The 23,565-nt window shown below is 39.2% G+C and overlaps 2 protein-coding genes across 3 annotated transcripts; one reads left to right on the top strand and one right to left on the bottom strand.

Moving 5' to 3' along the window:
- Positions 1–1,147: 1,147 nt before the first annotated feature.
- On the top strand, positions 1,148–8,716 carry cmc1 (C-x(9)-C motif containing 1). Its single transcript, XM_044033896.1, has 4 exons — positions 1,148–1,261; positions 1,661–1,753; positions 7,786–7,876; positions 8,067–8,716. The coding sequence occupies exons 1-4, from the start codon at positions 1,243–1,245 to the stop codon at positions 8,185–8,187; spliced, it is 324 nt and encodes a 107-aa protein (XP_043889831.1). The 5' UTR covers positions 1,148–1,242; the 3' UTR covers positions 8,188–8,716.
- A 674-nt stretch (positions 8,717–9,390) lies between these two features.
- On the bottom strand, positions 9,391–18,809 carry azi2 (5-azacytidine induced 2). 2 transcript variants are annotated; one of them, XM_044033894.1, is made up of 8 exons: positions 18,659–18,809; positions 16,661–16,914; positions 15,694–15,810; positions 15,349–15,454; positions 14,666–14,799; positions 14,239–14,303; positions 13,138–13,262; positions 9,391–11,520 (listed from the first exon to the last, which is right to left on the bottom strand). In XM_044033894.1, exons 2-8 carry the CDS (start codon positions 16,877–16,879, stop codon positions 11,090–11,092), a joined length of 1,197 nt encoding a protein of 398 aa, XP_043889829.1. In that variant the 5' UTR covers positions 16,880–16,914; positions 18,659–18,809; the 3' UTR covers positions 9,391–11,089. The 2 variants fall into 2 exon arrangements, with proteins under 2 accessions (XP_043889829.1, XP_043889830.1); XM_044033895.1 differs by having other exon boundaries at positions 15,355–15,454.
- Positions 18,810–23,565: the final 4,756 nt, after the last annotated feature.

Below are 23,565 nucleotides of genomic sequence, written 5' to 3'. Positions count from 1 at the left end.
ATATCAGGAGTGTTTTTTCTCTATGGAGGCCAGCATTTTGGATGACCACATTTTTAACTGACAAACTACACACATTTAGGACTTAAATTATGTTTAATGATATCTAAACACTACTGTGGTTTCTCCTATATGCTTGGAAGGGAAGGATGAAGGGTAAGAAACTCAGCTGTGACATGCAACGTCAACAACAGATACTGCTAAATCCTGCACACTGTACCTTTTTGTGAATTCCAGCCCATGCCTTTATTTACGCATCCACTCACTTCTTAAAGGATACACTTTCTACTGAGAGAGCATTGAATTCAAGTGAATCATACAGAGAAGCAATAACAGACAGACAAGGTACCATGCCAGGTTTAAGGCAGGTATTTTAGGCTGAGGATAAAGATAACAGTGACATATTTTGTCAACCACTGAATACTGAGTGTACTCCAGAGGGGTTTATGCTGTCAAGGGCCGCTATGTTTATGAAGAAGAAAGCTGCATTTTTGCACAGCTCTCAGGATTCAGTAATCTATTTCTTGTCTTTTTTCCACTAATTAAACACTGGTCTGATGATCATTAAAATAAATGTTTTGCTCGCCATAGGTTGAAGAAAATGACTCAAAACCAAAACAGACATTTTGTGGATACAAGGCAACACCACAAATGTGAACTGCTGTCCTGTACTCATCTGTTTTTTTGTTTTTGTTTTTACCACATCTCCCCCTTTCCATAGGTGGAATTTCACTTTTGAATAGAATACTAATTAAATAATAGATCAATAATTTACTATAATCATTATTATTCCTAGTTTAATCAAAGTTCTACTCTATTCCAGGACCTCTCATACCTCTTGACGTTTCCAAGGATTGTGGGCAAAGAGGGCAACTAAATTCCATATTACTCCTGGAATTGATGTGGTTTTCATCCCCCATGATCTCTCAATTGCTATTCTAATTTATCATAGTCTTCATGGTAATGCTTCTTTAATTGTCGACATATAAGTTACCTACTTGCCTTTCTTGATTATAAAATGGAGTATTATAATATAAAATATAAAACGTTGATGTTACCACTAATTAGGGACGATGGACTTTACATGCGTTAGCAGTTCCGAACGGTTTTTGTTTTAGGGACGAGTTACACTGTAGGACCGGCAGTGTTTTTACGCCTCCCAATGACGTCAGCGGAAGAACTGCGAGTGTGTGTGCGTTAGGTCACATTGGTTCAATTTTGTAATGTTTTGAGGAGTACATCGTTATGGAGGCAGATAACGCAGGTATTAAACATTCCCGCTGTCCTAGTGCACGACGTTGCTTTAGTAATGCAATGTTAGCTGATTATGTTTAAAGGGAAACCGTTTTTAAGACGGCTGTATTTAGTCTCGTGCATCCAGTGAAGACTACTCATGAGCTAGCTAGTAGCTAGCTATGTAGATGTAGCTTTGTGGCTTCGTCCACTACACAGTTGACCTATTTCCGGACTGAATGTGAGATTATCAACAAGAATATGAAGTATTATCAGATTGCTGTTGTTGTTCCATGTTTCAATGGTGAAGTAAAAGTTTTAACTCACTATGTACAGATTCGACCTGAGCTGTTTGTGCTAATAGTGCAATTGGAGGATGCTGTTCATGGTTCTTAGGGATAATCTGTGTGTTTTTCCCATACTTTCTCAGATGAGCTTCACCTGAGGCACGTGGAAACAGATGTCCTGATCCCCAAGATGATGAGGGAGAAGGCTAGGGAGCGCTGTGCTGAGAAAGTTGAAGGTGAAACTGACACAGCTTCTGTTTTCCCCACCCATTACATTACATGTCATTTAGCAGACGCTTTTATCTAAAATGACTTACAGTGGAATTGAGTACAATCAGCCTGGGGTGGAGTCGAACTTGCGACCATGATGTCTTTCGCACACAGGAGCCACTGAGCCACTCCACCCCACCCCTTAGATTCAACTATGTTGATTCTGCAGTAAAAGTTCAAATGTTCCATCCAACATGTTGGAGTCTAATACTCCCTTAATTTTACATCCACCAGAAAGGAGACAATTATAATGAAGTGCTGTTGGATTTATTATGCTAAAACTGGTTTCAGCTCTCATATTAACCATGCAGTTGCACACTTGAGCCTAACTAGTCATGGCAGTTAAACACACATGTCAAAAGAAAAGCAATTGTGACAGATAATGCCAGCTTTTGAGCCTATTCTGGCTAGTAACTGATAAAATGCAGCATAATGTATGCATCAAGTTACTTATGTGTCCAGGAGGTCTGAGTCATTTTGTAGAGCTCACCAATCCAGAAATACAACTCCAATATTTATATCTCTTCTTGTCTGAAGCCTTTTTAGCCAAAATAGGAGCTATCTTTGGAAGTAAATCTGGAGACTTGGCTTCAAATTAACACATGGAAAATGTTAAGGGGGAAGCTTCAAATGTGCTTGTCTTGACAGAAATGTGGTAAATATTTCTGTCAAATTGAGCACTTGTATAGACAAGGTCTGGTGTTGTCTGGTATTCTGGAAAAACTACCTGTCCAATTACCTTAACAAACTTTACTGTCTATATGTATATATTATATATTTCTTTCCTGGAATCTTGTGATGCAGGAGGTTGCAAAGGTGCATATTTTACCTCAAAGGCCATATTTACTTTACGATCAGTTTCAGGGTTTTGTGCACTGGGTTTTGATCCACTGAATGTAATGATATAAATAGTTCCTACTGTTCCAACTGTTGGTGGAAATTAAAGTGAACCTGTGGATTCATGTTGACCCTCATTTGGCAACAGTAAATGAAATGACCTGTTACCTATTGCTATTGGTAGAGGCTGATTGCTCAAGTTAATTTAAACCATGTTTCCATCCAGTGGGTCGTTTTAGTTTGATACAGTGCAGTATTTGTTTTTTGTGTTTCCATTAGGAATAGTACCAAAATAACCAGCACCTACCATTCCATTTTGGCACCCTTCCCTTGGGGTACCAGAATAAAATGGCACGGTAAGGTCAGTCAGCTGATTGGGCAATAGGAAAGCGACACTCAAAGTCTGTTCTCATACAAAGCTTTGACATCCTATTGACACAAATGGCCACTAAACGAGCAGGAAAGCTGCTGCTGGATGTCCATTGCTGTTTGTTGTGTCTCGTCTGATGTTGTCGTTCATTGTTGCACCAGTACGATGCACACCCTGCCCACCAAGTAAAGTTCTTAGTTCAAATTCAAGCCTGACCCAGGACCTTTCCAAATTGTACCGCACTGTATAAAAATTAATAGTATCAAACAGCTTCACACGTGACATGACTATAGTCTTAGTTCGAAGTGATGCACCTGCCCTTATATTTTAGGTCATATTTTTATGTCTTTGTCAGAATTATGAAAAAACTACAAACGGATTTTCTTGAAACTTCGATTGTATGCAGGGTTTAGGCAGGATGGTGTATTACCCAAGAAGACAAGAAGCCTATTGTGAATTTCTTAAAGGGGACATATTATGCAAAATCAACTTTTTAACCATTTTAATACTTATATTTGGGAGTCTGGAGGCCCTACCAGTCGCTAAAGTGTAGAAAAATAATACTCAGTCATGTTTTCGTGGTCCCGCTTAGTGTAAGTATAGGCGATAAAACACTCGATGTTGAATTCCCTGCGCTTATGACGGCAGCATGTGCATTTCACCGCGAATGTTACCGCCCCACCAGTAAGTTTACTTGGAGAGCTCTACCCTAGCTCCACCTGTCCCTGCGAGAGTGCAGGCGAGGGAGGAAGAGCGGTATTATGTCAACGCGGAGGGACAAGTGTGCTGTTCGTGGCTGCCCAGTGGAGCACAGTGTTTCACACAAACTTCCAGCCTCAGAGGATTTTATATATGAAGCTAATGTGTCGGATAAAGTCAGCAAAAGTGTGTTCGCACCACTTCGCATCAGACTATGGCCAGCGGTCGCCGTATTTAGTCAGGGGACGTATTTCACCGACGTACAAACACACACATTGTTAAGAAAAGGTCACATAGAGCTCATAACTGACCATTCTGACACGTCCTAATTAAAAATATTTGTTCAGTACGTCCTCCATGACCGGAGCACAGACTCAGTCTGATACAGTCACATACAGCAGCTGTTTATGCAGCTCACCACTGGTGATCAGCGGTGGCGATCAACGGTGCTGCACTCTCTGTGAAAATCTGTTAAAAAGACTGATCGTCAGCTGCCTAAACTGGCGCTGTGTGACTGATTGCCAGCTCCGGAGCATACAGTCACTGGTCTGCTCGCCGCGCGCCGCTGGAGATCAGCGGTGGCGAGGTCTCCGGAGCACAGTCAACGGTCTGATACAGTAACATACAGCGGCAGTTTATTCAGCCCGCCGCGCGCCGCTAGCGATCAGTGGTGCTGTTCCTAAGTGTTTTTAACTGATATACAGTTCGGCACTGTTCGGCTCGATCCTTATGTAGGACGTCTCTTCCTGTGACGGCACTCTCGCTGTTTTCTGCGCACGCTGCCATGTTGATATTGTCAGAGAACTAGTGGAGGGAGGGGGAGACGAATAGAGCTGTAAAGCGCTGTAAAGAGGACAAATCAGAAACCCCCTGGAAGAAATGGGTGTGTGTTTGCCTGTGTCTCATTTGCATATAAAGGGACCATGCACGAAAACCGAGTGTTCTGAAAGGGGCGGGTTTAGCAGGGTTATTGAACTGCTATGATGCTTCATCCTTATGGTATTTTGACCAAAGCATGTCACTGACATGTTCATTAGGACACCAGGGAACTATTTTAATGGGGGAAATAGGGTATAATATGTCCACTTTAAGGATCCTGTCCTAGTGATAGACATGTTTGTGTTGGCAGATGTGAAGAAGTCTTGTGTCTTTCATCATGACGTGTAGATCAAAATGCAGTCTGTTTCTGTGACAAGGTGTTTGATCTGTCCCATCAAAGGAGTTTTTATACCATTTGGTTCCTTACCATTTGACTGTGTCTTGCTGAACTGTTTCCTGCCACTGTAAACACCTGCCTCTCGAGTCCACTTTTTTCTCTGAATCGAGGAGCAGGCCGCATGTGAGTGCGTGCAGTTCAGTGTGCCTCAGCAACACATAGTTGATAGTGACTGGGTTATGTGGTTTCTAGAAATCAGATGACTGCACGTGAAAACACATGTAGTCTGGGGTGGTGGGACAGACAGGGGCTGTGCAGCCAGGTAGTGGAAACCACCCTCACATTGCTAGCTTTTCGTCCCACTCATTTTCACACCTACATTCTCCGCCATCTATCTCTTTCTATATGTTTGTCTGCACTGGGCTCCCACATGTGTCAATGAAGAACCCACATAGCTCTCAGTGTCTTTGGTTTTCCTGTTAGCTCTCTGCTTGCATGCCTTTGCACACCCCATAGTATTTCCAGGGCAGCGCTACGGATTTCCTGAATTGATTCAACCCTGATTCACAAGGCCAAGATTTGATTGCTTGCCTTAAGTACTCATATTAATGCACTGTTTATGTTATATGAACACACAGTACACTGCTACAGTACAGTTGTAGGTTATAATTCAAACTCAAACCATATAAAACCTATTTGAATTCAAAATATACAGACTAGAATGGCATAGACAGTTTGAAGTAATTACCAAATTGTCCAACAGAGGGCACCCTCTTTACTCATCAGAAGACAACATTGATGTCGTGTTGTTTGGTATTGACAATGTTGGAGTCACATTAAACTGTCCTCTTGAGTGGACAATCATAACACCAAAGTGTATGAAACTATGACTCGTTTTTTGCATAGTTCATCCAGAGCCGACAGTATGTGGTCCAGCGACTTGACCATGGCTTCCTATGCGTCAGTCTCATAAGATTTGTTATATCTAATTAAGTATTAGTGGTTTTCACATTCTCATATGGTCCAAGTTTCCCTAAGTGTTCAGGCCCTTTATCTTCTGCTTTCTTCTAACTGCCAAACTCCACTTCTGCATCTTTAAAAATGGCCTAAAGAGCACCCTAGAAGTGAAGGGAACCCAACCCATTTTTGTATCAAGCCAGTCTCATAGATTTACCTTTGGTGTTGCTGCAGTCGAAAAGGCAACCCCTCTTCAGTCTCTATTAATATCATGGGACAGGCGTTGGTTGATTAGATTAGTCGCACTGTTGTGCTTCTCTAAATTGGTTTTTTTCACATCTGCATCTTGATGAAAGTGTTGGTGTGATAACCATACTTATGCCATAACCGATAAAGGTAAATATATCTTTTGTGTGTGTGTGTGTGTGTGTGTGTGTGTGTGTGTGTGCGCACGCGCACGAATGGGGGCATGGGAGGGCAGTGGTTTTAATTAAAGCTTTGAGCAAGAGCTTGCTAACAAGGTGAAGACTCGGTCTTCAGCACCTTCTTTACAACAAGGATCTCGCACATTAATTCTGTAATACACCAGCAGCCAGAGCACAATGTCACAGATGCAGCATCATGGAGGGATTTGCATAAGTGATGTATAGTACTCATTCACTGAATTTTCCACTTAAGATATTTTTATCATATTTGATTGCATGCTGTATACACTATAGGTGTAACAAAAATGTCAATACACAATAAAATATCACAGTTTTTCATTTCTTTCTCAATTACATGAAGCAATGTATCTGATTACAAAATATTAGTTTGCTTATAGTTTCATGTACAGTATATATACAGCACTGTGCAAAAGTATTATTTCTCAATCACTTTATTGGAACACCTTTTAGAAACTATGGTAAAACAAGTATGCAGTTTGAAAATAATTATTTAGAAAAACCAAAAAACTTTTTTTTTTCTCCAGGTTTAAGTGTCACGTATTTAGTGTGATCTACTCTTACACTTGACCCTGGCTCTTTTAAACCTGCAGTGGAACCCTAATTGGTTATTAGTAAAACCTGTGTTTATCCTGCTATTCCATATCGACAAATATCTGCTTTGAAAAAGGGTTATTACGCCAGGTCTTGTGTAAACCTGGTATAATAGCCCACTTGAGTGGTCTTGTGTCTCCCCCAAGCTTGAGTCCTCTACTTGAGGGTTCTGCACAGTATCTTAGCTGTTCCCATGACTGTGCTCTTCTGGACAGACATCTCAAATGTTGCTACTGGAGTCTGTTGGCGCCACTCTCCCAGTTTGAAGGTTGTAGTGCTCCTCTCGCCACTGGGACCACAGTTGCCTTTTTTCCCCACATCTTCTCTAGCTCCTCTTTCAGCCCTTGGTGTTTCTCAAGCTCCTCGTGTTCCTTCTTCTTGATGTTGCTGTCACTTGGGATTGCCAAATCTACCACCATATACTGTCTATATCGTATCGGTCATAATCTCAGGTGCTTTGAATGTGGCATTTTAATTTAAGTCATTTGCAGAATTTGTACGGGTCAAAGGTTTTCAGAATATCACTTATTTGCCCGTGAGCTTTGCCTCAGTTACCCTGTAGAGACTCAAACTTACTGTCACATATTTCACACCCCTGATATTGTATGGCCTGTGATTTCTGGAAATGCTTCTTTTTTTTTTACTTGCCTAGTTATTGTTGTGATCAGTGAAGCATTACCTATTTTTATTACTCAAGGGAGGGAAGAAACACCTTTATATTTGCAGTTACTGTTAAAGAGCCAGTGAGGAAACAGACTGGCCACAGATACTACTACCTTGTGGCCAGTACATTTGCTCAGTCCTTATGTGAACGAGGAAATGTAGGTTTCATCTTGAAGAGGAGACTGGCGATGGCCACACAAGTGCAAAGATGAGGTGTAGCTTGGTGTTCCGTTGTTCCCCCCTTAATTTCCTTTTGATAATTTCTCCATCTCCCTCCAGCCTTCACCCACTGTTGTAAAGAATCGGGTTTCCTCATGGTGCTGAACTGCAGAGAGGAGAATTCGGCACTGAAGGAATGTCTGACGTTACAGTGAGTGTTTTGCTTCTCTTTTTTGTTTTCTAGAACACTCGACACTGACACAGACACCATTATGGCTCCCCTTGTTATTTCCCAGCCCCACTAACACCTTAAGCTTTGGTCCATGATCATAGGCAAACATTTTCAAACCAGGTTACTTTCAGCCTGTAAAATAAATACTGGAACTTCTGTCTTCCACCAGCTACAAGGACCCTGGCTTCTTCGAGGAATGTAAGCAGGAGTACATCAGACAGAAAATGGAGTTCGAAAGAACAGGGATCCCGTTAAAGAAAAGAAACCAGAAACTCCCAACTAGCATGTAATAAGAAACATGACACCCAAACAGCCCCCACATCAGACTGGGTTGATGAAGCCACATACCTGTTTAACTTAAATCTGCTGCATATGTAACTAAAACAGGTGTGTTATGTAAATCATGTTTGCTAATTTGCGTATGTTTGCATAATGTTTTTCATCAGATACCCATAAACGTTGCAATATAATTATCTTTTCTCTGTTGATTGAATATTGATAATTAAATCTATTCATTTAACATTTACAAGTACATGTGCTAGCAACACTTTGGCTTTCCAGTTGTAAATTTTGTAGTGCTCAAAATCTGCTTAGGTTTATATTTGACATACAATGGCAACTCAAGTGCTTATTTAATCTACCTGCTCCTGCAGCCTGTTTATCAACATCCTAAGAAAAAAGACTTCATGATTATAGTTTTGTACAGCATATGTTAAAGATCTACTATAAATGAAACCCATAAAAAAAATAAAAAATGAAATGTGACAATGTAAATATTTTGTCAGTAAAGTGAATCTATGATAAAGTGTGTTTCATTCATACAGGCATTTTTTTTCTTACTTTAGACTGTTAAAAATGTTAGAAATCACAGTTCACGGTATCTTTAATTTGACTTTTTTTTTAAGTAATGGCAAATGCTGGTTGAGTCTTTAAAGCCTGAAGTGTTTTAAAATGCTTGTCTGCAACATTTTAGTTGAAGTGACAGATAGTTTGAGCTGCAGAATTACAGAAGCTTTTTGATAGGCAGTCAGAGTCATTATGAAATTTTATCCAAATTGTAATACGGCATACTGCATTTTTCAAATCACAGGAGTATTTGTTCAAGCCAAAATATTGTAGATTATTGTCTTGATCTATACACATCTTATTCTACAGACTGAAGAGAAGTCTTTGTTTCTTGCAGATCTGCACAAATATCTCACTAATCATTTTAAATGGTTTTCCAATGAAAACAAGTGTAATGAGCATTCCCTCTGATATTGCAAATCATATCGCAATCCCTATCAAAAGAATTGCAATTGGATATTTATTCAAAATCGTTCAGCCCTACTACTACTAAGTGTGTGGACAGGATGCCATACCAAACAGACAAACAAATATGTTTTCAACTGTGAAAAGGCTTGACATGCTTTCACTTTGTTCATTAAATTAAACCTCATGTTTGCTAAAATAAAATAAAAAACATTTCAATTCAGAGACGGATCAAACCCCACTTCCTTTTCATTTGTTTAATTGATCATATTTACAAACAGTCTGAAGTGCAGTAAATCTAAAATATAATCCGTATCTACTGTACATTGCATTTTGGTTTGCAAGTCGTTTACAGAAGTATGAAACTACTGCTGTAAAAGAACAATTCTTGAAAAATGAATGAACAAAAAGACCACAGTTATCATAAACAAAAAAAGAAGAAAATGCATTTTTTTCAATGATACGTGCCCTTTGTGCTTTGTGCACCTATTTGTCAAGTCACTTTTGCACATTTCTGCATGTTAATGCACTTATTAAGTTGCCACCATTGCAGACACATCAGACGTCTTAGGGCGAGGGAGGAAAATAACCACAAACAATATATATATGTTTTGGAGTGCAAAACAGCGTGGCAGAGAACTGAAGCCCACCATTTACATTTATACAGATATGCACATTCTTCCATTTATGTATGTTGTGTACTGTTTATAATGTGTGTTTCTTTTGTACATCCTTCAGTTTATTTGTAAAAAATAGAAATCAAAGAGAACCTCATACTGCCAAACGGATGTGTCATAGCTTAACACCAGCACAGTACAGAGTTTAGAATACATTTGTTATTGTTCAAAATCTCCACAAACCTAATCAGGTTTCAGAAATACAGAGGAGTTTATGAATTCTATTCCACGAGTCCTTAACGGGAAAAAAAAAACTGAAAGAAAAACACCCAACAACTCACAGCATTACATATACATGTCCCCTTCCAACAGAATTCGAAAACTGAATATGTGATAACAGGCAGGCTTATACAGGTTTGCAGGAGTTGTGAAATTTCTGTGAGAACAGTTGTTCTTGTGCCCCCGTGGATTATGTTCTATTTCAGATAGCGACACACCATAAGATAAAAGTTTATTATTTGCGACTCATTAATCTCATAAATCCAAACATTGTGACTGCATTCTCAAAAATGATTTGGTAAGCATAGCTTCTTGGATAATGATGTGTACGGACTGATATGAAAACAATTGAGAAAAGACGGGTTTATTTGGTAGCCTTTAAAATTTGGATCAAAAACCTTGCACCTACACAGTTTCTTCACATGACCACAAGACATACATGGGACCTTGAATACTATACAGCGATCAAATGTAAAAAGACCTGCATTTTACTGAATACAGTTTTACAAAGTATTCTGCTGTGTGTCCAGCTGTGGCCGCATAATGAATGAAGAAAAGAGGCTCTTTGAGCCCTACTGGGTTCATTATGATGAGATGCAGATAACTGGTAGGCAAGAGATGCCCGCACACTGATCTGCAAACACAGGCACGCGCTTTTTAATGTGCGCACATGCACACACTGAAGTTAAATTGCTCGTATGCGCGCTGGGACACACTTTGAATCATGTGCACACAAGGACACACACTCACAGAAAAAACTTTAGATTCTACTGAGGGCCTCTCTCTCCTCAACCTACCCTCTGCATGGTCAGATAAGTTCACCAGTGCAGTGAGCAGAGAAATCAGCAGGTGTGCAGAGTTCTCACCTCTGAAAGGCTTCCTCTGGTTTCAGTTAGTTCCCACAACCAGTAGGTCCAGGCCAGGGGAGTGGTCTAATCAGCTTAAGGCAGGTTAGGTGGTAGCTATGTGGCAGGGTTGCAGAGTCAAGTCATCCATCCAACTGCAAACTATTTCATAATCATCTATTATCCGGTCAAAGCTGCTCTCAATAGGGCTTTGCCCACTCAGTGTTAGGAGGGCTCCTAGGACTGCTGTTTCCCATAAGTGATGAGGAGCTGGATGCAGCAGAGTGTCCCTCCCAGAATATGGCGTCACTGGGCTTGGGAGGACTAGGGAAGGACCTGGAGCTCTCGTCCAGGGAAGCTTGGTTTAAGGGCGGCGGGGGCAGGACGGCATTACTGCCAGCTAAAGCCTCTTCTGAACAGCTATGTGAGGGCCAGGGTCCATTGTACCAGCAGTCCTCCTTCAGGCTGTCTGGCAACAGGGGGCCCGATGGGCCACCGACAGGAGGGCAGGGACGTCCAGAACACGAGGGGAGTGGGGGGGCACTAGGGGGACGAGGGACGGACGCCCGAGGACCTGGGTGGTTGTTCTTTTCTACGTCATCCAGACACTGGATTGGAACTGTTGAGGAAGCTAGAGACAGCAAGGTGAAGGAAAGAGGGAGGAAAAGTGAGAGTGAAAAGCAATAAAAGTGTTTTGCAAATATTGCAAGTGTGGTTAGAAACGGGTCACATGTCACAAACAGGTTCCAATGTTTGTCCCTCTTTGTGATTTTTAATATTTTACCAATCTACCAATTTCTTGTGTGTTATTTGATGCGATTTCTCCTTTGATAAGTTGTTATTTTTACAAAGGTGGTGAGCGAAGTGTAGGAAATTCTATTGTTTGACTATATCGTGCAGGTAAATCACTATAAATTCTTTCCTCCAACTACATTTTTTTATTTTTCTTACACATCTTTACAGGACTTGGGAAAAGTTTGAGATGCCCCCACTTTTCTTTCAGTTGCTGCTTATTATGTTGAGCAAGAAGTGTGGAACTTTAATTAGCAGCTGAGTGCACTTGCCATTAAACACAAGATTTTCACCAAGAGTACAAAGTAATGACGAGACTTGTTCTTAATAAATACAAATGAACATGATTTTTTTGTACCAGTCTTTTTCCTTTACCTTTCCCTCTTCCTTTGTACCATTAATATTATGCACTCATTTTGAATGACTGAATTTGTCCAAAAAAGAAGAGGAAAAATTGGGACATTCTAAAACTTTTGACCAGTATTATATGGTCTTTCATCCACCCACCCTCTCCTGAGTCTGTCATTTGAATAGAAGTGATTCCACTGAAGGAACATTATCAGAATACAGATGTATTATCCAGCCAAACACATAGCTTCTCCTCCTCCTTCCATTTCTTTCCAGCCGTCTCATTAAAGCTACAGGATTACGGTCTTATTCAGTGGAATAAATAGGCCAAGATTTATTTTCTTGCCATATTTCATTCCAATTTTCACCTCCTGGTCGTCTCCTCTGACAGTCTGAGGGAATTGACAACAGAGGTAATCTCCTCTAGGATAGAATGCATCAAGCACAGAGGGAGGGGAGAGGTAAAACAGACCATTTTATCAGTGTTTCTTAGCAGTCTGATTGCACAACCTCATACAAATTGTGACAAGGAGCAGGAGAAGAAAATCTTCTCAGTTAAGAAGTACCTCTTAAAAGGGCGTGAGGAGTCAGGAGTGACTTCCTCTTTTCACTTCGTTAGTTTGCTACATTTGTTCCTGTGCAGTTAAGCAAGATTTGGATTCACAAATCTGACACTATCCTATACCCAGATTAAAAAAAAAAAATCAAATGAATTACTACCACTAAAGAGGTTTTGTTGTTGCTGTTAGCAGGATTATTCAAACATTACTAATTTTCTTGAAATCCTGGAGAAGTATGGCATTTTCTTTTCTTTAACACTGAGCTATGACATTTTCAAAGTGCTATATGAAGGAAATATTTGTTTGCTATAGTACGACACAAATTGACCATGACGGGTCACCAGGTCTATTTGTATTTGGCTCGAAAAGTCAAATTACAATCACATTAACGCCTGCAATACCCGCGTCGCTCAGTTCCGGCGTGCGAGTTGTAACCTGTGAGAAGTTTCTTTAGGGGAATATAGGGGACGAATGATGTAGGTGTGAGAAAGGCAGCAGTCCATGGGGTGTACAGATTTATAAACCACAGTCTCTGTATTATTCCTTACCTTGTCTTGTTTCGTTGATCAGCGGCCTGAGTTTACTGATCAGGCCTGATTGGTGCTTCAGCTCCGAGACGAGACGATTGACCTCACTGTTCAAAGCCTGGCACATCTGCTGCATGTTCCTCTCACTACACATCAACAGAATATTGAATTTTAGCAATATGCTCAAAGCATGCATATGCTCAAAGCTGCGTCTCTTCAAAGCCAGTGTTGTTGTAGAATTTCTGTCAGACAGGATTTCAGGATGTGGTAAAGCACAGAAAGGTGTTTAGCTCCATTTAAACGTTTTTTTTTTTTAACTGATGTGCATATTTATTTCACTTATTTAACTGAGACCATGTTCAAATCCACATTTGGTGAAATTAAAACTATCAAAGCAGATCAAAATTAGTAGGACATTTAATAATTAAAGCCTAATCTGTTCACAAAATTACGAAAATTCCTAGTGAGGGCATATTAATTAATTTGAAATCCTGCAATGTAGTTGGATTCATTTGACCCATTTAGCACAATCACTGACTGTTCTCGTGTGAAGCCACAGACAAGTTTAATAGACGATGACATTCACCAAAAAGCAAATTCAAATGACTATGGTACATTTAGCGATGACAATATGTCGGAGACCCACAAAGGAAAAGCATATTATGTTATTATATTATTAAACCTTCTGTGGTAGTTTTGTATGTGTAGCTGAGTCATACAAAACATCTACAAACTACACTTTGGATAAATAAAGTGCCGACAAAAAATAGTTACACTGCAAAATATTGTTTTTTTCCTTCACGAAATATAAGTCTGTCATTATTGATTGAATTATCTCTCAGAGAAATGTGGAATGTGATTGAATATACAACAGACTTTCACCACACACCTGCAAATGTAATCTGTTTCTCATGGATGCAAGTCTTACGGGTGCAGCTGCCGTTCATTGTGTCTGATATGTGGACAGACTTGAAATGTAAAAAGCTACACCCTCCTCTAGTGGTCAAAGAGGACAACTACATCCCATATTGACAGAATGCAATGGTAAACCCACACGCATCTCTTGTGCAGATCACCTTTCATTTACTGTACAAATGTGTATACATGTATAAAATACTCTACCTTGCATTAAACTTTGTGTCACAGGTCAGGCCCAAGTCTGGTCCATTAAGGCCGTGGGGTTCCTCCTAAAACAGAGTGAGTTAGGAAAACCAAGGTGTCAGAATTAGTTTTTCAGTATTTTTTCAATGTTTACTTATCACGAAAAACAAACTTCTGCTCTCCTCCAAACTTAACTTATTTCCCCCATTCATTTTTCTTTCATACTTCAGGAACTAATTTATCGACCTGTGTGTTCCTCTTTTCTTTCCACATCTTCCCAGAGTCACCCTGTCTCTCTCTGCCCCAACACCTTCCGTCCGCTGTTTTCCTCTCGTCTCGTTACAGCTCGCTCCACGAAATGTTTCGCCGCTGTTCTCTCTGGCTCTTCTTCCTCCACCTCTTTTTTTTTCCCCCACATTATGCTCCCATGGCTGTACAGCGTACTTACCCCACCTCTCTCCAGCAGTCTGCTGTTTTCCAGTGTCACTCTCTCAAGCTCCTCCTGTAGTTTGTGGATCTTCAGCTCAGTGCTGACCCTGTCCACCTGCCAGTAATCCTGAGGGCTGTTCAGGCTCTTCATCACTGACAATAAAAAAAAAGAAAAAAAGAATACAGGTTAAATCATCACTAGTTCATTACAAATTCAGATATGAATTCCTTATCATTTCAATGATGGCGATCGTAACTCTCTTCAATAATAAATTAAATATTTAGTCAAATAAATACATGCCAGTTTTCATTAAAAAGTGAAGCTGTTGTTTATATCAGGTACAGAATCCAATGTTTTCATGCTTGAATGTCTTGTTCTCAATAGATGTGAAAAGCACATAAGGGTCAGATGTAGTCAGTCTGTCAGATTCTGTGATATATTGCTCCATCTCTATGTATTTAATGTGCGCAGTGAACTCTCGACAGCTTGAAAGCTGCACTGGCTCCATCATTTTTGCAGAAGCTTTTCCTGCCACCATGGCAGTGTAAGTCATGTGACTCTATAGGAAGATACATCCACAGAAAACACTGTTTTTTAAAAGGTGTAAGTCACATATTAAATGCAATGGTTTTTTGCAGATGCATTTCACAAAGCTTTGCTCAGCTGCTATAAAGAAAACAAAGCAGGCCCATGTGCTCTACCTGTACCTTGGCTGGTATCCATTTCTGTCCTCAGCTGCAGCAGCTCCCACTCTTTGGCCTGGAGCTGCTCCATCAGCAACCTCTCACTCTCACTCTTCTCCTTTTTCTAAACGAGAAGGATAATAAACAGGAAGAGTCAGCATTCACACCGAAGAAGAAAACTCTTCCCCTTGGTAAGATCAATGCACTCGTGTTGTATTTGTATGTTGATAAAAATAACCTTCTACCTAAGCTTTGAAGTGCAGAAGATATTTCTACAACAACCCTTTCTTTGTTGTTTCTCAGGTTTGAAACATACATGATCGTGTCAGTTTGAGGAAGGTTCAAATAGACCAGTGGACTCACCAGTTTGTTCAGCTCCATCTGCAGATCTTCCTTCTCTATATAGATACCTCGGTAAGCACTGAAGGCCTTATTCACATACTGGGGACCCTCTGATGGAGGTGCATCGGGCCTGAAGAGCTGCACAGAGATGAGAAGAGCACATCTTTCAATATGTTTTCACTTTTGCGTTCCATCTGTGTTACCTTTTTCTGTTAAAATAGTAAAATAATTAATTTTTTTATTGAGCTCTCTTTTCATATGTGTAGTGCCCCAAAACATGTCATGTTTTCCCAGACCTCCTCCATGTTTACAGATGGAAGATTTATTGGTTCATTGGTTTTAGCTTTCACTGTAGGCCACAGGTTTATTAATGTTGGTGTGCAGATGGGGTTAGGGCCCACAGTTAAGTATTTTGCAGTTTCTCTAAGCATTTCGTGTTTGTTCATACAGTTCTGTGAAAAAATCTAGGGGGACACCATTGGATTTGTTGTTTTAACAATGCTATAATGACCGCACGGTATAATTATTTCTCATTCACTTTACTGGAACACATAAATGGGATATGGGAAACATGTATGCAGTTTTGTTTTCAAACAAAACAGCTTCTACAGGTTTAAGTGTCAAGTGTGACCTACCCTTAAATTTGATCAATAGCACAGCCCTGTGAAAGGTCATTGCAGCAGGATTATTCAAGACATGCTTCTGCATTATATGCACATTTTTGAGTTAAACTCATTGACAGTTTGTGAATATATAAGACAAACTTTCACTCACATCATTCAAATCTAAATCCCAATGGTCACAGAAGTTGACAGACACAAAAACAAAGTAGTGCCCTAAAACTTCTAGATAGGCAGCAAGTATTTATTTTTTATTTTTTTTAAATCACTCTCCATGAGCTGTTATTTCCTTTTTCTAGCTTCTATTCTTCTTCCCTCTCCATGCAACTCTGCAGAAATCACCACTTCCTGGCCATGTGCATCCATACCTTATCCTCCAGCTGCTTGACCCTCTTCCTTAGCAGAGTATTCTCTCGCTCCGTGTCTCTCAGCCTCTTCTTGATGTCCTCATAGGCTGTGACCAGGGCAAAGTGGGAAGCGACAGACTCGTCGCCAGCACACACAGATACTGGGCTCTCGCCGGAGGTGGTGAAGGCTGTCTCGTGTTTCAGAATACAGATGTCATCATCCACTGCCAGAGGCTCCATGCTTGCACAGGCCTACGCTGTAGCAGCTAGATGACCTAGGGATGACAGGAAGAGGTTTGGATCAAAAAGATGAAAATAACATTTGTTTATTGAACTTGGACTTTCTATCCTAAGGCATGAGGTGAAATGAAATGTCTTGTTATTACACATGATTAAGGGGACATCTTAGAGAGATGGTGCTCACTGATACTTTTGTTCTGTACAAGTGCTGTAACTGTGTCTTTTTTAATTATTATTATTTTTCTTGGTATTGTTTTCTGATAATCTGTGATCTGCAAATACTAAGATTAGTAGATTTTTTTCCTCTCTCCTTTGATTACGCGTCTCTTTGCAAGTAAGTACATTTTATTTATATAGCACCTTTGACAGATACAAAATCACAAAGTGCTTCACAATAAAAAATATTGAAAAAAAAATAAGAAGAACAACCAGTACAGAACATAAAACAATCAATCTTTTAAAACCCTCGTTCAACTAAAAGCTTGTTTAAAAAGCCAGGTTTTCAGATGCTTTTTAAAAGAGTGGACCCACGTTAGGCAGCACAATGTGAGTGGTAAAGCATTTCGAAGTCACACACACACAATTGGTTTTTCTATCAAGCTGAGGAAAGCTACAAGCTGAAACATGTCTGTTTACAGAAAGTGGCAAAGAAGTACTTCTTTTGTTTCAAAGTTGATTCTTACGCTAACAAACTTTACTTATGCAGGTTATGTGTAATGGTCTATTACACGGAAAGCGATAAAGGTTTGTCTACATTTTTATTTCACAACTATTTCAACACCAGTTTTGATTTGGATTAACAGTGTGTGATTTATAAACGTCTACATAATATCTCTCCATGTAGCTATTTTTTAAAAATAAAAGTGAGGAGAAAACACATTGATCTGAGGACTGGCCTGTTGTTACAGGGACAGTCTGTACAAAAAACAATGGCTCTCAGCAAGAATATCATCAATTCAGACAAATTTGAGAGAGATATATCCTCCATAAATGAGGCAATGTCTGTACTAGAAAATATCTTAAAAAGGTGGCAAAAACGAGTTAAACACACTGCAGAACACTTTCGGTTTGTGGCAGTGCTGAGACAGTGCAGCTAATGCTATTGCTGATGATGTCAGCATGCAATGATGCAGCAAACACCGAGGAGCCAAGTTTTAACTCTTGAAGGCCGAAGCTCTAAAATAAGTAAGTTTCAAATGAAAAGCTTGACAGTCCATGAGAGCCACACCAGCGATAGAAACCAAGATACAAAAAGCATCGCTGACTTTCATGGACGACTTCAGAGAGGGGTATGAAACTGAGCGACCCCAGCAAGACAAGTGTTTAAAACGAAAGTGAACATGAGTCCAAATATAAGACATGAAGTAAGAAGTCATGTATTTAGACACAATGAGATTAAATACGAGAGCTAAATGCAAACATTACAATGGCATAAATCAAGAGAGCGTATGTGGTTCAAACAGCCTCAGCCAGGATGTAAACAATCACCGACTCGTTCGTGTACGGTTCAAGGTAAGGTTATAGTGTTAGCTTCCGTGAGCTGTGTGGACAGCCGACGAGACACAATGAAAGACACTGATATTATGTACGGAAAAATAAAACCACAACAATCAGCAGATACTGACTTTGACGAACAAAGAACCAATAACAATGCCGAACGTTACAGCGAATAAAACTACCGATCTATGATAACAGCTAGCTAGCGCTTAGCTAACGTCATTTGTGGCTAGGTGAAGCAAAAAAGCAGTCGATTATTTTTCACTCTCGACCTCCACTAACCGCTTTGGATGCTGTCCTCAGTCCGGTGTCAGCCGAGCACACAGCGCGATCATTTATTCTTGATAAGAGAAGACCTGTTTCTGGTAAACAGCCAAAGAGACGAGGATGAACACTCGCACAGTGTCAGAACTGACAGGTGAGGAAACAAAAACTTCCGGGAGTCACTTGACTGGAGACCTTTCAAAATAAAACCACGACATGACCTCTGACAAGCCGTTTTAACACGTAATAGCTAATCGCGATGTTTTATATTATATTACATTATATTATATTATATTATTGGTCAAAATGAATATTTCCACAAAACAATACATTTCCCCTTTTTGTAAGGTCAACAATTGTTCACATCACCAATAAAATATTGAACCATAACCACATCCGCAGGAAATTCAATTGAGATCTGTCTTTACTTTTTGAGTTATGCAGCTAACAGACAACAAATAATAACAAATGATAACTGCAGGCTAAGCTGGTGAGGAACACGACACTTAGCTAGTGTTCACTAACTTTCAAAGAGAAGCTTCCACCTTAATTAGGTATTAGTATTGATGCTAATTTCTTTATTTGTTATTAAGGGACAGCTAAAATGAAATAATTATTCTAATGAACTGAGCAATGTTTTGTTTTTTTACTGGAAGGTCAAAACATTACCCTGGTTAGCTAATATAAGCTAATCAATCTAGTTACGTTCTAACAAATATTATTATCAATAACTGACAAGGACATAGGAGTCAAAACTGGAGTTTGGCTGTGGAAATGTGAAGTAGTTAAGTAGTTAGAAAGTTAGCAACTTATTCAACCATATGAATGTTTATAAGAAATGCTCAACACCATATCAACATGTCTTCTTTTTTTTACCTGCACAGAAGCATCCTGAGACGTTAGACTTGATTTGTGATAGATCTTGCATGACTATAAGTGGTAAGTGACATATTATCACTGATGATGATGTGACCATGTTACTGGAAATTCTGAAATAAATGGTATTCTCAGCCAAACAGCCTGACCTTACGAGCAGAGAGGTTTCCCTCTTTGTGTAGTTCTGGCTCCTGTGGTGGGACACTTATTTAATAAGTTTCTCTTAGATTTATTATCAGGGCCCTGAGACTCATGTTACTGATCATGTATGTAACAAAATATTCCTTTTTTGCCTGCATGTCTACTAAATACACAATACTTATACAATATATGTTAAAGAAAATACATATAACAGTATTAAGCATATTGATAGTACAGAGCATAATTACTGTATCACTTAATTAGATAACTAGTTTTATTTTCTAAATCTCCTATAGCAATCAATCTGGTGTCAGGAGTGGGAAATACAAGATTGAGGCTTGTGGACGTACCTGCAAATATCAACAACATGACCAGCGAAGACAAACCTGAGATCTGCATCTCAAAGACTCGTGAACGTAAGGCCAATGCTTCTGTATATCAGCTGATTTTGTCTCCTGTCACTCTGAGTTAACACATTATTTTTACTTACAGTGTAAAGCATCTATGTATTATATATATCTTCATGATCCTATTTTTTTAACAGACTTTTTCTTGCACAGGCTTAAGTGAACATGTAGAATTGTTTGGGTATATCATCACATCACCCTTGATTAAAAGGTTATATGATCAGAGTCAGTGACATGAAATCAGACCAGTTTACTCTATTAATGTAAATAAACATTCCATGTTTTCTAGTTTTCTTTCCCCAAGAGATATATCTCTTAATCCACAACTTGAACTGGTTTATCCTAAATAGTAATAGTTTAGACTTTTATAATAGTAAGAGTGGCTGACACACATAAGTTCCTGCAGAAAGGCCTTAATATTTCAAATTTGTCGTGGAAGGAATAGAACTACTAACAGGTTTTTTGGGTCATTATCTTTGCAGTGTTATCAGATGCCCAGCTGCTGTTAAGCGACATAGAGAAGCTGCTGGCCTCATGTACAAAAATATGTCCTTCCTACCAGAGGCTGCAAAGAAAGGTTTGGAAATTGTCAGGGCAACAATCTCTCAATCTTCTCCAATCATCTACATTAGCGCTACTGCTAAAAACAGTCTGTGAATGACAAACAGCTTGACATAAAACAAATCTTGAGAGGCTCCATTTCAAAACATTTACTCAGGATGAAAAATAAAATTACAGGATTCAATTAAGTGACTCTGGGAAAAACAGTAGTCATTGTTAATCTTTCTGACGGATTTCCTCCAGATTTCCAGGAACAGCCAAAATAAATAAATAAAATGTTCTCTCAACTTTTTTGAGAATCCATTTGGTTTTTACAGAAATGCCTTTGGTCCTTGATGTAATTTGATTATATAATGGCCTTGAAAGCATCTATTCTATCCACACTTTTTGTCATTTTTTTTGGGTTCTGGTTGTGGCCCAGTTAGTTGACCATCCCAATGTCAGTCCCACCAATGGCAGCAAAGGGGGCAGTTGTCTCTGCAACAAGGAAATATCACTTTAAAATGTGAGATGTACAGTATGTCAAGTACTGCTGCAATTAGCATGGTAGTGAGTAGTGAGGTAGTGTTGTGAGGATCTCACTTTATCAGAAAGCATGCACAACATTTAATTTATCTCAAATTTATCTGAGATAGTATTCTTATATCCTTATCATATTATTCACTTATATTTGTGTTATCTTAACATGTTTTTCACCTTTATGTTGTGTGTTGAGGTAGACAACATTTCATATTTGAACAACAGAACAGAACTTGTTGAACTTTTTTTTGGTGTATATTGTATGTGTCATACTTTGATATCGCTTCATCACTTCATCACCCCATAGAGGTCCTTTTCAATTATTTACGTACATATTTAACCACATTTTAAAGCCTGTATAAGGTTTTATTGCACAAACAGCCTTGTTACTATTTTATGTGCTCAAGCATACTATGTACAGTGTGGTCTGGTGTGCATGTTGTTGTGACAGATTCATCAGGAGGGTCAGGCCAGCATAGAGGAAGACGGGGACACCTTGGTCATAGATGACTTCAGGTTCGAGAATGCAGCCAGCATGGTCGAGCTGAGGATGCTGTGGACAAATCCTGGTGCTGGTGGAGGACATCAGTACGACAAATGACTGATGGCTACACCTCAGTGGCTGTGTGACACAAGGTCAACAGAGCAAACAGTGGTAACAATGGCAGCCAACAAACAAAAAAGGCTAAGTGACATGTTCAGCTCTTTATGACAGAGAGGCAAAGTTTATGGCATGTTGTATAAAATACAAAGGCCAGTTTCAGTTAAATGTCCCTGTTTCTAAATGTTTATGATGGTAAATGTTAAATGTTATAAATTACTAGTTCAATGTTGCTTTATTTTATCACTGTCTTAGTTTACACTGAGCTGCTGCCTTTAACGATAGTGCCAGTTGTGTAAACCTAAAATGTCCTTCACGATACATCACAACACTGTGTAGGTAGGTTAAATGGGGACATGGCTTTCTCTTTGATTACAGAGCTGTTAAACTAATCCGTGTCCTTCCTGTTTGTACCTGACTGTAGATCATCTTGCTGCCTAAAAGCACTTCTACTGCTCTGATTATAGTAAAGTTTCTCAGTTCACCAGGGTTTTTAGTGCATTTGGCTTGAAAAATAACTGTATAATAAACAAAAATGACAGTGCCACTGTACTATATCTGCAAGTCCTATAATCAAATCTTATAATTTAATAACCTTTAGTCAAAACATTTAGAGTTAATAAATACATTTCACTGCATCATTTAGTATGATTATGACATTACTATCTCTTAGCTGTTTGTATAAGAGACCACTTCTGAATGCTTTCTTTGCATACAGCTATACAGAACATTGGGCCACATGTGAAGGAAGGCAGCAGAAGGTATATTACGGAATGCTGCGCACACGGGCACTTTTCAGATTTGTACTTTTACTTTTCGCTTGTGTATTTTGTCTAGGTTAGGGTACATTATTTACTGTGACTTATTACTCTGTTGATCTCAGTGGCATTGCATTTATATACATTTAAAAATAGATTAATGAGCTTGAGGCAGCATTTAACATGATGTTTCAAATTTTGTGGTACTGTTGTATCATCTGCTGGGAAATTGGTTTTGATTTAATTAATATTTCATCGGATGCTTTAATTTGACCTAAATATTCTTGTAAATTTCAAATCTAATGCCGCTTTCTGTTACGCAGTATCGTAAAAATGCAGTAAATAGTTTAACATAAAGCACTGTGTGTTTGTTGACATAGATGTAAAAGTATAAAACCCCTCTTTTAAAACAAATCCCTTACTGAAACTGAGGCTCAGAAATCAAGTCCTCCCTCGTCAGGTTACACCTCATGTAAACACACTGAAATGAAGACAAGATATGTTCCTGAGGTGACAAGACAAATGTCACAGCATCAACACTGTCACTGTTGCATGATTAAACCCAGAAATGTGCCAAATATTAACATGTGGTATAAAAAACATGAATTATTTATGTTACATCCTGTGCAATAAGGTGTTATATGTTCTTTGGAAATAATGAACATTCACTCTGTCCTTGATCAGGTTTGACAACATTGGGACTCTTGAAACTAAGAGCGCTGCAGTAGCTGTAGATTGATGCTGCTGTATTGTGTACAGCTATAGTGAATGATTGCAGCTGTGGTTTGTTTGAATGACCATTTCATGTCTGTTTCTGATACAAACATCTGCTGTCAATAAATCTGGACTCGTGGAGCTCACAGACCTGAGGAAACAGCAGATACATGCTATGATAATTTTCCACCAGAAGGTGATGCTGTTTCTTCATTATTTTACTCAGACACTGCTTGTTCATTAGGTGTTCAAGATGACAATAAGACATTTAAAGGCACTCCAGTTACATCCAAGTGAAGTTGTGTGGCTGAAGGTTGGACACTTGCACACATCCCTTTTATAGCCTTG

This window comes from Solea senegalensis, linkage group LG9, assembly GCF_019176455.1.
Source record: "Solea senegalensis isolate Sse05_10M linkage group LG9, IFAPA_SoseM_1, whole genome shotgun sequence".
In the NCBI taxonomy this organism is placed as follows: Eukaryota; Metazoa; Chordata; class Actinopteri; order Pleuronectiformes; family Soleidae; genus Solea; species Solea senegalensis.
This window is presented reverse-complemented; position numbering and strand designations above follow the sequence as displayed.

What these genes read in the sequence shown, in the direction of transcription:
- cmc1 (XM_044033896.1), top strand. An exon ending in CTGTGCTGAGAAAGTTGAAG is followed by an intron (nt 1,754 to 7,785) that starts GTGAAACTGACA and finishes ATCTCCCTCCAG; the next exon opens with CCTTCACCCACTGTTGTAAA. An exon ending in AAGGAATGTCTGACGTTACA is followed by an intron (nt 7,877 to 8,066) that starts GTGAGTGTTTTG and finishes GTCTTCCACCAG; the next exon opens with CTACAAGGACCCTGGCTTCT.
- azi2 (XM_044033894.1), bottom strand. Translation starts at nt 16,879, where the DNA reads ATGGAGCCTCTGGCAGTGGATGATGACATCTGTATTCTGAAACACGAG. An exon ending in TCAAGCAGCTGGAGGATAAG is followed by an intron (nt 15,811 to 16,660) that starts GTATGGATGCAC and finishes ATCTCTGTGCAG; the next exon opens with CTCTTCAGGCCCGATGCACC. An exon ending in AGATGGAGCTGAACAAACTG is followed by an intron (nt 15,455 to 15,693) that starts GTGAGTCCACTG and finishes CTTCTCGTTTAG; the next exon opens with AAAAAGGAGAAGAGTGAGAG.